Source organism: Podarcis erhardii (assembly GCF_964252035.2).
Source record: "Podarcis erhardii genome assembly, chromosome: 4".
Taxonomy (NCBI): Eukaryota; Metazoa; Chordata; class Lepidosauria; order Squamata; family Lacertidae; genus Podarcis; species Podarcis erhardii.
Window position 1 is genome coordinate 11,727,070 of NC_138508.1, and position 16,714 is coordinate 11,743,783.

The following is a 16,714-nucleotide window of genomic DNA, read 5'->3' on the forward strand; positions in this document are numbered from 1 at the left end:
CTGGGGTTGCAGCTCTCATCTCGTTTTATTGGCCGATGGAGCCGGCGTACAGCTTACGGGTCATGTGGCCAGCATGACTAAGCCGCTTTTGGCAAACCAGAGCAGTGCATGGAAACGCCGTTTACCTTCCCGCCGGAGCGGTACCTATTTATCTACTTGCACTTTGACGTGCTTTCGAACTGCTAGGTTGGCAGGAGCAGGGACCGAGCAACGGGAGCTCACCCCGTCGTGGGGATTCGAACCGCCGACCTTCTGACTGTCAAGTCCTAGGCTCTGTGGTTTAACCCACAGCGCCAACATAGCTAGCATTTAACGCAAAGTTAATAGGCGGAAATATTTTGTAAATTTCCTTGCAGTCTTTGGATGAAGGGTGGTATATAAATTTAATAACTAACTAGCTAACTAAATGATACAGCTGGGAAGAAAGGAGGTGAGGTGAGAAATCACAGAAATGTTAGCCAATAGGTGTCTAATAATAAGGGGATCTTCCTCATCTAAGCCCAAACACACTGAAAAACAACAAGGTTTTGTTGCTGAATGAAAATGGTCAGTATCCAGGTAGGCCTGGATATATATCAATATATCACTCAGGAGTGGTAGGAGGGACAGACTGGGATTACAGTTTCACTCAGTGGTATATTGCTGGTGAAATCACCCCCTTCTGAGTCCCTCCACTACCAGCGCCAAGGGAGAAACAAGTTGCAGCTGGGTGCTGGAGGCACCACCAGAAAGTTCTTCCTGATGTTGAGTCAGAATCTTCTTTCAAGTGACTTGAAGCCATTGGTTTGAGTCCTGCCCTCCAGAGCAGGAGAAAACAAGCTTGCTCCATTCCCCACATGACAGCCCTTGAGATATTTGAAGATGGCTATTATATCTCCTCTCAGCCTCCTCTTTTCCAGGCTAAACATACCCAGCTCCTTCAACCGTTCCTCATAAGGCTTGGCTTCTAGACCCTTGAAGGGAGTTGGGAGTCTTCCAAAATTTGAAGGTCTATAGGTCCCCCATTCCTGATGAAGAGTTCCTAGGTATCTGTTGTTCCACATATAACAAACATAAGTTGCGTGCCGCACTATAAAGGTGTTTCCTGGTGCGCCAGTTCTTTGGTTTGTTCAACAGGTCATCTCGAATTATGGTGCTGGAGGAGACTCTTGAGAGTCCCATGGACTGCAAGAAGATCAAACCTATCCATTCTGAAGGAAATCAGCCCTGAGTGCTCACTGAAAGGACAGATACTGAAGCTGAGGCTCCGATACTTTGGCCACCTCATGAGAAGAGAAGACTCCCTGGAAAAGACCCTGATGTTGGGAAAGATGGAGGGCGCAAGGAGAAGGGGATGACAGAGGACGAGATGGCTGGACAGTGTTCTTGAAGCTACCAGCATGAGTTTGACCAAACTGTGGGAGGCAGTGGAAGACAGAAGTGCCTGGCGTGCTCTGGTCCACGGAGTCACGAAGAGTCGGACACGACTAAACGACTAAACAACAACAACAGGTCATCTCCTTCAATTTCCTGATGGAACAGGATTCTGCCTGGTATATTAATATGCGCTACCAGCAGACGTCTTCCAAATGAGCTCCAGCATGAGTTCCTCTGATTTGCCACAGAGATAAGTGTGAAGGTTGCATCAAAGGTCAATGACAGTCCATGTTTATTGGCCAACTCTCCGGTCTGGAGCCACTGTTATTGAGCATGTCTACGAAATCACCTCGGAACGAGGTAGGGCTTAATCGATAAACGACAGCGCCTTGTGCATATTGATAAGCAGAGGCGCCTGGGGAGAAGTGCGGAACTGCAGGGAAGTAGCAAAACAGAGACTAGCAGCGCCATTGAAGTAAATATCCTGGCAAAGATTTGGGGGGAGCAGCTATCCCTTACCCTCGCCGTACAGCCATTTCTTAAAGGAACATCACACCCCAAGACCCACCTGCTGGAAATGGTCGCGTCAAACACCTGTTTGGGTTGCTTCTGAAATTGGGCTAGGCTGGTTGGGGAAATTATCCAGTTTCAATCCCAGTGTCAGGCTTCAAGAAATCCGATCCCTCCCATGGTGGCAGCCAAGGAGCAGATAAACAAGAAGAGTTCTTACCAAGTCATTTATTCAATATTCACACAGAGAGACGACGGAATGTAGTCTCTCTTAGAATACAGTGGTACCTCGGTTTTCAAACAGCTTAGTTCACAAACAACTTGGAACCTGAGCGCTGAATGTCCCCCTGTGTTTCCTGTTGCGCTGCTAATTTTCGTCCCCCCATTGTAACTCAAGCCTTCCGTTTCAGATTGCAGTGTTCTGAGGTGATATTTGGAGCTTATATTTGGTGCTTTTTATTTTGCATTTTTTTATTTTGAGGATTTTTCAGTTGATTTGTTTTTGTGACTGTGTGGATCCCAGTTCAGAAATGTATATAAGCTGTTGCTTTGCCCCTGTTGTCCAGTTCTGTTAGTTCAATAAAGGTTCTTGCTGTTATCACTGTGTCTTGCCTCTTGGGGACTCACCTATACTGCAGCAATACACTTCAGAGCACCAGTTATTGAAAGGAACAACACTCCAGGTGGTTTTTGAAAGAGTAAAATAAAGACAAATTCATGACCCTACTTTAAAAGCACACTAAAGTTAAAATACTGAACAGATTTAAGATTCGCCTGGTGCCTTCATTATACGTCTTTAGGCACCAGGCAAAAATGTTCCTTTTAAAGCAGGCCTTTGTTTTATTTGATTGATATCCTATTGATATCCTATGCCCTTTTAAAATGTGGGGTTTTTTGGGGTGGGGTTATTGGGTTGCCGTTTTTATTTTGATTATGTATTTTGTGGTTTTACGTTTTGATTTTATTCTGTGAACAGCCCTGAGACCTCTGGGTATAGGGAATACTAATACTAATACTAATACTAATACTAATACTAATAATAATAATAATAATAATAATAATAATAAATTCCTCAACTTTCTAAGCATCTGGGTAGGCCAGTCTATACAAAAATGTTTTCAGCAAGCACTGGAAAGAGTACAGCAAAAGTGCCTGCCTGGGCTCAAGAGGCAGGGAGTTCCAAAGGTGCTGGCACACTGAACAATCAAGTTTTTAAAAATGCAGAGCAGGCAATACGTAGCATCTGTAGTAGTGCCACATGCATGGGAGCCAACTCATAAGGGCTGAGGGGGCCTTTGCTGCCCCTCCAATAAAATATCTGAGGGCTCAGGCCTCCCCAAAGTTGATGGGCATTGCCATTAAAATGGTGTGTGTGTGTGCTGTGCTAGGTGATCGATTATGTGGGGCATGGCTTAGCTGCTCCCTCCCACCACAATATTTTACTCAAGTTGGCACCCTTGGCCACATGTGCATCAATTATTTTAGTTTTTATTTCATATTGGTTTTAATTTTTTGCATTATATTCTAAGTCACTTTCAGTTGGCAACTCATAAAAAAATCTACTCACAAGAAAGAAATAAAAAATATTGAAAGGGTTTGAGGAGAACAAATACCTTACTATAAAAGTAATGAATGTGCATGTTGATTTACATGTGCAAAAACCTTGTGTTACCTTAATATACCGTTTTCCCCAACCTGGTGCTGTTTTGGACTACAGTTCCCATTATCCATCACCATTGATGGATGATGAGAATGATAGTTTATGTGGCTCAAGTGCGGAGCCATTCTACAGTTTGACACTGGAAGTGAAAGCAAAGACAGACTATTGAAAGCCTGACTCTGAGGATCTGATTCCCTTTTTTTCCTAAAAAAATATATATATGAAATATTAAGGATGTTATAGTCTCGTGGCTTCTATTCAACCGGATGTTCAAACCCTTCAGCATCCCACCAGATCTATGACCAAAATCTTGAAGGCAGGACAGACAAGAGTCAGCCTTGTCTTTGTATAGAGTCAGAGTAACGGGCTCATCCATGGTTTGAAAAGCAGAAGAGAGAGAGAGAGAGAGGGGGGGGGAGGGATACAATTCTATCTAGCGTGCGCACATGTGCATGGAAGTATGTGCAGATATACCGATAAGTGCCTGGCCTGTGAAACAAGAGATGCTTGAAAGCAGATGGCCCTGGGTAGAAAACCATGCTCAGGTTTATGTCTGAGAACAGGCTAACAGATGTGCCACATTATCCCAGCCTTTTAAAAAGATGTATGGTTTTGGTGCCATTCTGGTTTTCTGAAGGCTAATGAACTATCTTTCAGAAGAACCACATGTCAAAGGACACCCTGGCCAAAATCGCAATGATTATTATCGTACTCCTCTCTACCCTGTTCTCTCGAGACATCTTAATTGCATTGTCGTGACATTTACCGCGCAATCCTAAAGAGAGAGAGGCGCTTGCGTATTGAACTGTGATCAAGTGGGGAACAGGTTTCCCAAACATGGAGGGCATCTGATATAGTTGTGCCATCCGACAGCAGGTTTCTTCATAGAAGTCGTGGCATTTATTTACTTATTTTTCACCACTCCGAATGTGCAGATAGAAGCCCTTGGCTCCATCTCGTGCCCTATTGTGCCTGGTGTTTAAATGTTCATGTGATACTGAGATGTTGCAGTTGGGCTCGCTAACTACTTGGCTGAAACTGTCAACTATAGAATCACAGAATTACAGTGGTACATTGGATTACAGATGCTTCAGATTACAGATGCTTCAGGTTACAGACTCCGCTAACCCAGAAATAGTACCTCGGGTTAAGAACTTTGCTTCAGGATGAGAACAGAAATCGCGCGGCGGCAGCGGGAGGCCCCATTAGCTAAAGTGGTACCTCAGGTTAAGAACAGTTTCAGCTTAAGAACAGACCTCCAGAACGAATTAAGTTCTTAACCCGAGGTACCACTGTATAGAGCTGGAAGGGATCTTGAGGGTCCCTGCAATGCAGGAATCTCAACTAGATCACTCATGAGAGATGCTTAAAAACCTTCAAGGAAGGAGAGTCTACCACTTCTTGTGGGAGTCCACTCCACTGTCACTTGAGCTCAGGACGCAAGGGAGAAACTTGCTAGGAGGAAGGCATGCTTGGCAAATCCACACCATGTTCAACTCCTGCCTGGAAACCAATGTCCCAACTGTGGAAGAACGTGTGGATCCAGAATTGGCCTCCACAGTCACTTATGGACTCATTGTTAAAACCATGTTTATGGAAGACAATCTTACTCGGCTATGAGTGATCGCCAAAGAAGAAGAAGACTATCAGAAATGTCTTCTTGATGTTGAGTCGGGACCTCCGACTCAAGCCATCCTCCATGTGTCATCCCTTCAGATTTTGGAGGTGGCGAACAGATCTTCTCTCAGTCTCCTCTTTCCCAGGCTAAAAACCCACAGATCCCTCAACCGTTCGTCCTATGAGGTTTTGAAGCTCTCCGCTTACTGGCCTCTAGGAAGGTCACGGGAGGAATCTGGAAGGCCTTGAGAAGCTCCTGCGATCTTTGCCTTTTCCCTGCATCAGCTTTGGACAGGTAGGGATGGGCTCAGGGTGGCAGTTAGAGAGGTCTTTCCGACGTTATGCAATTTTGCCTTTCTGTGCGGACCTCTGGAACGCAACTCCTGCGTGAGTTTCAGGTCTACTGTTATACACTGCTATCATGATTAATGGTCATTGATGGTCTTATGTTCCATGAGTAGTTCACGGGTTTCTTGGATCTGGAAACACCAGAGTAGATACTTCCAGAGTAGCTACTTCAACCCCAAAGACACCTCAGGCAGATGAGTTTTTGACGGGATCCGTTCCTGCATTTGGTTGCCAGTCAACTATTGAGTGATCAGGCGTCATACATGCATGTCTGAGCAATCCCTAAGGCTTGCAAATGAATGGGAAGGGCCATGACTTTGTGAAACAGAGGAGCACAAATCCCAACCTTTCCCTTTAAGAAACAACTCTCTTCCAAAGCACCGAGCAATAAAACTATGCAGAAGGCTCTGGGTGTATAGACATCAGAATTCAATACTGATTATTTATTTTGCATAACTAATAAGGAAACATAACAAAAGTTGCTGATGTTAACATGCAGTGGGAGAAAAAATGGGCTTTAATGGCCCCCATAAACTCTGCTATTGATGGCAGCTTTATAAAACTCCGCATTGACTACAGCTAAAGGCTATACGTTCTATCAATACAGTCAGCAATTAATATTGACCGATAAAATGCATCCGGTAAGCTCACTCATTCCTTGCGTCGCTTTGAGCTTACTTTCAGCATAATTTTCACATCTGAGGAAATATTTTCCCTTTAAAATTGTCAAAGTCATTTTGCGAGCAGCTCTTGGGATCCGCAGTATCCCAAGTATGTCTCATTAGTTGTGAGGAAGCTTCTGTTTCCTTTTTGCTTCCCTGATCCCTTCCCCTCTGGCCCACCTGTAGATCAGCACCTCCGAGTTGCTTCTTGATTCATCCTCGGACTCACCTGCCATATTGGAGGAGAGAGAGGGGTGTTTGTGTGTGCAGACATTAGCTTTGTCTAATTCATCTGCTTCTTTCACTCTTGCTTTGGATCCAGTCCACCACTAGTATCTTTGCATGGAGGGTGTTTAATAATAATAATAATAATTTTATTTGTTATATTCTGCTCACTGACTGGGTTGCCCCAGCTACTCTGGGCAGCTCCCAACAAAAAATTAAAAACACATTAGGCGAACTAATGCCGGTGTACTGGTAGAAGCAAAGATCACCAGTGTCGAAGCGATGCTTCTTCAACATCAACTTCATTGGACTGGTCATGTTGTGAGGATGCCTGATTATTATCTTCCAAAGCAACTACTCTATTCCGAACTTAAAAATGGAAACCGTGATGCTGGTTGTCAACAAAAGAAGTTCAAGGACTCTCTCAAGGCAAATCTTTAAAAATGTAGTCTAAACACCGACAACTGGGAAACACTGGCCTGTGAGCGCTCCAATTGGAGAACAGCCTTTACCAAAGGTGTCATAAGCTTTGAAGACACTCGAACTCAGGACAAAGGGAGAAATGTGCTAAGAGGAAGGCACACTTGGCAAACCCTCATCATAGAATCATAGAATCATAGAGTTGGAAGAGACCACAAGGGCCATCGAGTCCAACCCCCTGCCAAGCAGGAAACACCATCAGAGCACTCCTGACATATGGTTGTCAAGCCTCTGCTTAAAGACCTCCAAAGAAGGAGACTCCACCACACTCCTTGGCAGCAAATTCCACTGTCGAACAGCTCTTACTGTTAGGAAGTTCTTCCTAATGTTTAGGTGGAATCTTTTTTCTTGTAGTTTGGAACCATTGCTCCGTGTCCGCTTCTCTGGAGCAGCAGAAAACAACCTTTCTCCCTCCTCTATGTGACATCCTTTTATATATTTGAACATGGCTATCATGTCACCCCTTAACCTCCTCTTCTCCAGGCTAAACATGCCCAGCTCCCTTAGCCGTTCTTCATAAGGCATCGTTTCCAGGCCTTTGACCATTTTGGTTGCCCTCCTCTGGACCCGTTCCAGTTTGTCAGTGTCCTTCTTGAACTGTGGTGCCCAGAACTGGACACAGTACTCCAGGTGAGGTCTGACCAGAGCAGAATACAGTGGCACTATTACTTCCCTTGATCTAGATGCAATACTCCTATTGATGCAGCCCAGAATTGCATTGGCTTTTTTAGCTGCCGCGTCACACTGTTGGCTCATGTCAAGTTTGTGGTCAACCAAGACTCCTAGATCCTTTTCACATGTACTGCTCTCAAGCCAGGTGTCACCCATCTTGTATTTGTGCCTCTCATTTTTTTTGCCCAAGTGCAATACTTTACATTTCTCCCTATTAAAATTCATCTTGTTTGTTTTGGCCCAGTTCTCTAATCTGTCAAGGTCATTTTGAAGTGTGATCCTGTCCTCTGGGGTGTAATCATGATCAACTCCCGCCGAGAAACTTATGTCCCCACTGTGGAAGGACTTGTGGATCCAGAATTGCCCTCCACAGTCACTTACGGAATCATTGTTAAAAGCATGCTTATGGAAGACAATCTTACTTGGCTATGAGTGATCACCAAAGATTAAAAACACAATAAGACATCAACCAGTACAAACTTTCTGAATAATAATCATAATAACTTGTGGCCCCAGAAGATCACCGAGAAGGGAATGTGACCTCTGGCTGAAAAGGGTCTCCCACCCTTGTTCCACAGATAGTAGTTTGTGTGTTTGTTTGAAACACACCCTCGCCCACCCTCACATGACATCTTTGTTATGATGGAACAGAACCTTAAGAGTCCTCAGTCACTGAAATTAAAACAGAAAACGAGGGGGCAGCACATGAGGAATCAGTGTTGCAAGTCTTCATATACAAAAAGAACCCCCCCCCCAAAAAAACCCACACCAATTTTACTTAAAATCACCATATGCTACCCAATCCGACTGTGGAAAGCAGCAGCAGGGAGAGAACCGCTTCACTTATTCCATGCGGGTGCTCAAAACAAAATCCCATTCCTCTCCGTGGCCAACATGCCTGCTCTGTATTAAGAAACTGGCAATGGAGCAGTTCAATTAAAGGTGTAAAAAGGAGCACGAACAGCACTTGCAACGGCTGCTGCTTCGGGGTGTGCTCTGCTTCCCATCTGCCCACCCTTCCTTCCCGCTTTAAACACGCAGTGGTCAAGCTGCAATTGTGTACTGGGGCACACTCTTCCTCACAGAACTGTTGACCTCGAAATGTGCATTCCGTCACCAACCCCGCAACTGGGAGACATCTCTGCGGCCGGGGAGACAAAACCGAGGAGGTGAAAGAAGAAGGGGAAACACCCTGTGACCTTCAAGTTTCCGTAAAAGACAAGTTTCTAAAAATACGCCTTTTCTTTTCCCTCCTCACAGAGAGAGAAGCCGGGGTTATTTACATAAGTGGCGGGAGTCAGCAGAGATAGGCTTGGAAATGATCTGCTAGGATATCAGTTCGAGAGATAAGGAAAGCAGGGCGGAAAGAGAGAGGAGAAAATGCTCGATAGGGTGAAATTTCAAATGCAGGAGTTTGGGTGGCTGAATGGGCCCTGCAAAGAGCTCAGGGGCTGTTGAACTACCGCCGCTTTTCTACGACAAGCAAAACGGGAGCCTTTTCTGTAGCACAACGCCGCTGACCATTTTGTACAAGAGGCCATGCCAGTGAAGTACAAAAAGAATACTATTCTGCCCCAATTTCTCCTCTGTCATTCCTCATAACCAAATCAAACACCCCAGAGCTGCTGGAGAACCTTTTGTCCCCACCCAGATGTGGATAGACTGCAACTCCCATCATGCCTGGCCAGGGTCAGCCCAAGGCATTTTGCCACATGAGGCAAAACAGAAAATGGTGCTCCCTGCCTCCTCCTCCTTAAGGGTCCTGCTTCATCCTCCTCTGCTGCTACCTGAAGAGGAACAGGTGGCTTCACACTTCCCAGGCAGTGACCATGGGTGACAGTGGGGTGCGGTCAGTGGACTAGGGGGGCTGGGCTAGTCCCCTAAATGTTCCCCCAGCACCTCCTTTCCAAAGTCCAGGAAGCTTCTGCCCAGCTTAGGGAAGTGTTAGAATATTCCGTTCCACCTTAAGTACAGGCATGATTGTTGTGTGTCACATGCCTGTTTACATTCCAGCACAGCTTGCTGGCAACTTCCATTTGTGTATAGCTTTTGCTTATGCTGCTTGCTTGGACCCGAAAGGGAGAAGACATGTTTTTTCCTTTGTCTTGATGTACGCTAAATAAACTGCCTGTAAATATGCTTTACGCAGCCTCTCCCTGCTACTTCTGTTGTGCGTTTACTCTGCTGAATTGCGTGCCCAGCTTCTGAAGCTCTGGGTCGCAGATTCATGCTGCACCAAGGACTGGAGTTTGACCGCCACGTCGGCCGGTGGGCTGGAGCCAGCTGGGGGCTTGCCAATTTGCCGCTGATTCCTTAGCAGCATCCCAACAGGAAGAAGGCGCTATGCTCACATGTGCAATGTCACACACACAACATTGAACCCCCGCCCGTCACACTTGTAAACTGGCACCTCTGGCCCTAACTGTTCCCCTATGAAAAATTTTACCACATGACACTGATGGGCGACAAGCTCAGAAGGTAGTAAACAGTGTGCTCCCCAGAGGAAAATGCCCCTCCCAGCTGTCCCCAGCCTGCAGCCTGAAGCAACTGCCCCACAGAGTCTAATGACTGAGCCGGCCCATTTTATGGGCTGGGGCTGATGGAGGCAGGCTAACAACATCCAGAGGACCCTAATGATTTTCCACCGCAAGTCTAGAAGACAAAACAAAGACTGGGACACAAAACAACAGAATGGAAGACAAACAGATGGACAGAAGAGTCTTCATAAGGAGCAGAACAGAAGAACCGGTATCTTCCTGGCGGTCTCTCTTACCAGTTTCGGTGTTATCGTGTTCCGTATCGGTGAGGGTGAGGTTGGAGTTGGCTCGACTGGACAAGCAGGAGCTGCGGCCTGACTTGGGGTTGCGCCCCCACAGCCTCACGGGGTGCTCCGGAGACATGACCGCGTCGGCTTCCGTGTCTGCGTCCGAGCCGGCGCTGATGGAGTAGCCACAGTGGGGCAGCCCTATATCTGTCCGGTACAGAGTCCCGTGCGGTGGAGGCGATACGTCTTCAAGGCCCAGCTCTCGCAAGGAAAAGTTGGCTCCTGGGGCAGAAATGGGGGAGAGGGTTGGGAAAGAAGGAGAGAGCAGAACATTGTGGGATGTTCGTCTAACAAGGGATAATGAAGACGTTTACCAGCAGATGTTATGTTACATTGTGTGGACCTTCCATTGGAGATGTATCAGTGTTGGGGAGCCTGTGGTCCACCATATGTTGCCAGAATCCAGACCTCACCAGTCCCTGCCAACATGGCCGACAACCAGGGATTATGGGAGTTTTAGCCCAGCAACATGCTAGTTCTCCAACCCAGGGTGAGAGCTGAACAAGTATTTGAACATTGCATCTCTGGTCCAAGCACAACGCTCTTGCCTACTCCAATTCAATTGATATGCTGGCTTAAAAATAAGTGTGCAGTGTGAGTCATATGGTTGTGCTCTCCAATTCCACCCACACAACTGTGTGTGGATTTGAACTTGAGTTGGTTGGGAGAAGCAGCACACTCTGGTCTGTCCTTCAGCTTCTGAAAGGTTGGAACAGACCTTGCTCATGTACAAACGTCTGTCCGCATTATCATGAAATCTGCATTTTGAAAGGTTCTTGGCTGTGCATAGTCGCATGCGTGCAGGGTGCGTACAGTTGCACATGTGCCGACTCTCTTTCAAGATCCTGATGTGGAATTTGGGGGGGGGGCAGTCAGCCCGGGAAAGCCCACCCTGTGGGGCTATGGTCACACTATGCCAGAAGATCATTCCAAGTCCAGTGTGTAGCACACTTTCTGTATCACACAAAATGAGTCTGTTTGGAACCCCAAGGTCATCCGCTCAGACACCTGCCCTTGACATTTTCCACTCCAATAAGGTCACAGCAGAATCCGTTCAGCAGCAGAACAGATGTGATTGTTTAGCTGGCTAAAAATATTACCTGGGAAGAAAGGGCTCTTGAATTCGCGTCTAGTTACCTGCAGAGCTACATAATCGGTTCAAGGCAGAATAAACAAACATTTGAATATCAGTCCTGCCTCTTCAAAAGGAAGAGGAAAGTTCAGGAAAGTTGTCTTCACCAATTAGTTTTTCCTTTACAAGCCCCATTTATTTATCAAATTTGTATCGCCTCCCCCCACCTCCTTTATTTATTTTTGTCAAACAGAATTGCAAGGGTGCAAGAGAGTATCCAGAAATCTTCTATTCTTAATCTTTTGTTCCAGCTGTGGATCTCACTGCTTGCGATTTTACTGCAATGTTCATAGAATCTGAGGTTCCCTCGCTGCTTTCCCCCCTTTAAAAATGTTTAGGGGTACTCTCATTTTGACTCAAGAAAAACACCATTTTATAATTCGGATCAGGAAAAATAAATACGGTAAATGGACAAAAGTACAAAGATTCACAAAATGTTTAGGGGTACCCTTGCATCCCCCCAGAAAAAAAGCACTGGTTGCAGTTATGTTCATACACCCGGTCTTGGTTAGTAATTTTGTGTGGGGTGCAGTTTATTTTCTCTAACAAGAAATTTCTGATACCCTTCCCACCCTCCGAGCACGTGGATACTCTGTTCCTGTATCTCATTGGCTCCATTTGGGCTACCATCCTATCAGCCACTTGAGATAGCTCCAGGTACCTAAGCACAGAACAGCTAAGAGCAGGGGTATGCAACCTAAGGTCCGTGGGCCAGATCCGGCCCAATCGCCTTCTCAATCCAGCCCATGGACGGTCCGGGAATCAGCATGATTTTACATGAGTAGGATGTGTGCTTTTATTTAAAATGCATCTCTGGGTTATTTGTGGAGCATAGGAATTTGTTCATATTTCCCCCCAAAAAAATATAGTCCGGCCCACCACAAGGTCTGAGGGACGGCTGAAAAAGGTGGCTAAGAGGGTAGAGGGGAAGCTTTTCCATAGAGAGAGTCTGCGTAAGCTGAGTTTAAGGACAAGCTAGGTTCAGGACCTTGGACAGGGACTACAGAACTAGTTCAGAACAGCGGACAACAGCCCTGCAGCGGAGGCAGGAGATTTCAGTTGCTTCAGCAAGGTATTGAGGGCAGCTTTGTAGCTGGAGGCATAGACCGTGGCTCCATTTCGGCTACTATTGGCCACTTGAGGTAGCTCCAGCTAACTCCAGCTCTTGTCCTGATGCCGCTGCAATGTGCTTTTTGCACCAGGCAAAAGCATTCTTCTTTACTCAGGCCTATGGCTATTGAATAATTTATGGCCTGTAAAAGTGTGGGGGTGAAGACTCTTTACGATGATGATTATTTTACTATTAGGCTGTCAGTACGCTTTTTACTATTTATATACTATGTTTTTATCATTCATGTTCTATAACGTGTTCATGATGTTGTACACCGCCCTGGGATCTTTTGATAAAGGGCGGTATATAAATCCTTCATCATCATCATCATCATCATCATCATCATCATCATTATTATTATTATTATTATTATTATTATTTCTCCTCCCCATCACCAGTGAAATGGAGGGGAGGGAGGGAGAGAGAGGATGCACAGCAATGATTTGCATTGAGCTCCATGCTATGGAGAGGGAAGAGAAAATGCAAGGCAGAAACGCTCTCAGGCTGGTAGCTCTGTGTTTCCAAGCTCAGGCCGCTCCACCTTTAAACCGACGACTCCCTTCAACTCCTACATTTGAAAAATAGCTATGATTTTTACACTATTTTGTGGTGTGTTATTATGTAGGTCACACCTGTGGAAGAGCTGCCTCGCCACAAGCCTGCTCCCAGCAGGGAAGGACTTTTGCAATAACACAGGTGGCACTGGGGTGCTCCACTCAGCACAAGCAACCTGGCGATTCTGCATGTGTGTGTCTCTCTGTGTGCTGTTTTTGTTCCTTACTGGGAAGCGTTTGCTTAGCAAAGGAGAAGAAGAAGAAGAAGAAGAAGAAGAAGAAGAAGAGAGGAGGAGGAGGAGTTGTTGTTTGGATTTGATATCCTGCTTTATCACTACCCTAAGGAGTCTCAAAGTGGCTAACATTCTCCTTTCCCTTCCTCCCCCACAACAAACACTCTGTGAGGTGAGTGAAGCTGAGAGACTTCAGAGAAGAGCAACTCTCCCCTCTCCTGTGTTTTCCAGCAACCAGTATTCAGAAGCATTGCTGCCTGCAATTGTGGAGACAGAACATAACCACCCCCCATGGCTAGTAGCCATTGATAGCCCTTTCCCCCCATGAATTTGTCCAATCTTATTCTAAAGTCATCTCGGTTCATGACCATCACTGTCTCCTGTGGGAGCGGATTCCACAGTTTAAATTTCTTTTCCCTGCCCTGAATCCATTGGATGTCTGCAAGCACTATTTAGCGCTTCTGCGCATGTGTGATCGCCGAAACCCAGAAGTAACCCATTCCGGTACTTCCGGGTTTCGGCGGTCCGCAACCTGAAAAAATGCAACTGGAAGCATCTGTAACCCAAGGTATGACTGTAGTTAATTTTGATAGAGGACTTTGTAATCTCCTTTCCTTTCTTTTCTTCACCCCTTTTTCTGTTTTCTTGTTTAAAATTGGCATGATTTCTTTGTATCTTTAGTGGAAAACCTTCAATTAAAGTTGATTATTAGAAAAAAGAGAAACGCCTTTTCTCTATTCTCTTTCTATGCGCCATTGATATCAAGTTCCCCATAGGTAGAGGTGAAGTTGCAGGGAGCGCCAGGCCCAAAGGATGCGCTAATAATTGCACGGAGGGGGTTGTAGCGGAAAGGCTGGTGCAACTCTCCCCGCAACCACACAAAAAAACCCCGCAGCCGTTATTTGAAACAAGTAGTCTAGCATGAGAACAGGAGCTGAGGGTGAACTTCACACCTTTTTTAATTACCTAAGACAGATTAAGCTTCCTGACAGCATTGACAGGCTTGGGGATAGCTGCTCTGCCAATTCTGCAGAGCTGGTCGAGAGAACAAGGAGCGAGCCTATGATAAATTAATCCGGATAACACCACTGGGCCTCCTTGCAAGAGAAGCAGCCATCCCATTTCACCACCTCGCAGCTGCGAGAGGATGGAGAAGGGCTAATGAAACAGAGAAAGCTGCACTGCCCTTGAAGTTTACTTGTGGGATCAGCTCAGCACAGTTTCCCCCTCTTATCATTTGAAGCTAACTTGGTATCATGATTCTGGGCCCCAGGGAGACCTGTTTGGAGGAAAGGCCTCTGCTGGCTGGTGGTTTGCTGAATTGATTTCTGCTTCAGATATGGGACGGTTATAAGTGGCAATTCCTGCTCCCGTTTCCCATTTTAGTCAGTGTTCTCTCACATCCCTAACCTCCTCAGCCAAATAATTTCTTCTTCCATAGTAATAGTAATAATAATAATAATAATTTATTATTTATTTATTATTTGTACCCCTCCCATCTGGCTGGGTTTTCCCAGCCATTCTGGGAAGCTTCCAACAAAGATTAAAAATACATTAAAATGTCACACGTTAAAAACTTCCCTGAACAGGGCTGCCTTAAGATGTCTTCTGAATGTCAGGTAGTTGTTTATCGCTTTGACATCTGATGGGAGGGCGTTCCACAGGGTGGGCGCCACTACTGAGAAGGCCCTCTGCCTGGTTCCCTGTAGCTTTGCTTCTCGCAATGAGGGAACCGCCAGAAGGCCCTCAGTGCTGGACCTCAGAGTCCGGGCAGAATGATGGCAGTGGAGATGCTCCTTCAGGTATACTCAGCCTTGTATTCATAGAAATGGTAGAGTTGGAAGGGACCACAAGGGTCCTGCAGTGCAGGAATCACAGCCCAATGCCATTGCTTTTAGATGTTTCTAGATGTTATAAATCAGTGGTTCCCAATGAGTTAAGTTCTGCGCACCGCCTGGTTTTTTCAAAAGCAGACCCCTGAGTTTGAAAAGGTTGATATCCCTCTGGTAGTTTTTGTTTTGTGAATGGTGCCACCATAAAGGTAAAAGGTAAAGGACTCCTGGACAGTTAATTCCAGTCAAAGGTGACTATGGGGTTGCGGCACTCATCTCGCTTTCGGGCCGAAGGAGCCAGCGTTTGTCCACAGACAGCTTACCAGATCATGTGGCCAGCAGGACTAAACCGCTTCTGGTGCAACGGGACACCGTGACAGAAACCAGAGTGCACCAAAACGCCGTTTACCTTCCCGCCACAGCGGTACCTATTTATCTACTTGCACCAGTGTGCTTTTGAACTGCTAGGTTGGCAGGAGCTGGGACAGAGCAATGGGAGCTCACCCCGTTCCGGCGATTCGAATTGCCAACCATCTGACAGGCAAGCCCAAGAGGCTCAGTGGTTTAGACCACAGTGCCACCCGCGTCCCTGCCACCATACCCTCTCACATGTCCCAGTGGCGTGTGTGTGACCTGCCGTGAGATCATGGTGACTAAAAAGTGAGCATTTTGGAGCACTACGATCTCACATGAGAGCACAGCCCCCCCCAAATGGAATGTCCCAATTTGGGACAGTGCCACGTGCCCCTTGGGTGGGTCATACAGACCCCTTGGGGTCCGTGGACCACCAATTGTTCCAAATGTTTTTGGATGGTGTTTTAAGATGATAAATATGTTGTTTCCCATTTTATGTTAAATTTTTGGTTTTCACGTTTTGGAGTTTTACCACCCTGGGCTCCTTTGGGTGGAAAGGCAGTCCAGGAATGTTCAGGAATAGATGGGAAAAACTTTGAGTGCCCTCCCCAACTGCCCAACTTCAAGGAGGCCAGGGTGCAAGAACCGTACCTGTTCGGCAGTACTCGTCCACTTCCTGGTGCACCATTTCTTTCACCCGGTTGCCGTACGTCAGTCTGGAGTCCTGGTCGTAAGCCTTCAGAGTCTCACTGGAGCTGTACGACTTCTGAGGTATCTTGCTGTCCTCGCTCTCTGCGGACGAGCTGGTGTAGCGGCGCTCTGCATCACGGCGCCTGGTCAGAGAACGATACGGCTTCCTTTCTTTCACATCCATGGCCCTCTCGTCTCTGTCTTCAACATCAAAGAAACGGCGTCCGTGAGGCAATCAGATCGGAATGTTCTGGAAGGGAAAACCAACCATCTTTTACAGTGTGTTCTGTATAAGGGCACGGCAAGCTATTAAGCAGGACAACTGGTCCATTTTTTTAATAGTATATGCTCCCGATAAACAAATCAAGTGTGCTCCTATTTGCTACCTTGTTATTTTGGAATTAATATTTCAAACCCTTTTTTTTGGCAGGGCACGCCACTAGACCTCACGAAA

The 16,714-nt window shown here is 46.2% G+C and overlaps 1 protein-coding gene across 10 annotated transcripts in view; it reads right to left on the bottom strand.

Annotated features, from left to right (window-relative positions):
- TENM4 (teneurin transmembrane protein 4) overlaps positions 1 to 16,714 on the bottom strand; it is a 659,336-nt gene that overhangs the window by 351,053 nt on the left and 291,569 nt on the right. For all 10 annotated transcript variants that reach the window (XM_081859991.1, XM_081859990.1, XM_081859998.1 and 7 more), the window contains 2 exons: positions 16,222 to 16,510; positions 10,304 to 10,576 (listed from right to left, as the gene is read on the bottom strand). In XM_081859991.1, coding sequence (XP_081716117.1) covers positions 10,304 to 10,576; positions 16,222 to 16,444 — 496 coding nt within the window. In that variant the 5' untranslated portion in view covers positions 16,445 to 16,510. The remainder of the gene's footprint in view (positions 1 to 10,303; positions 10,577 to 16,221; positions 16,511 to 16,714) is intronic.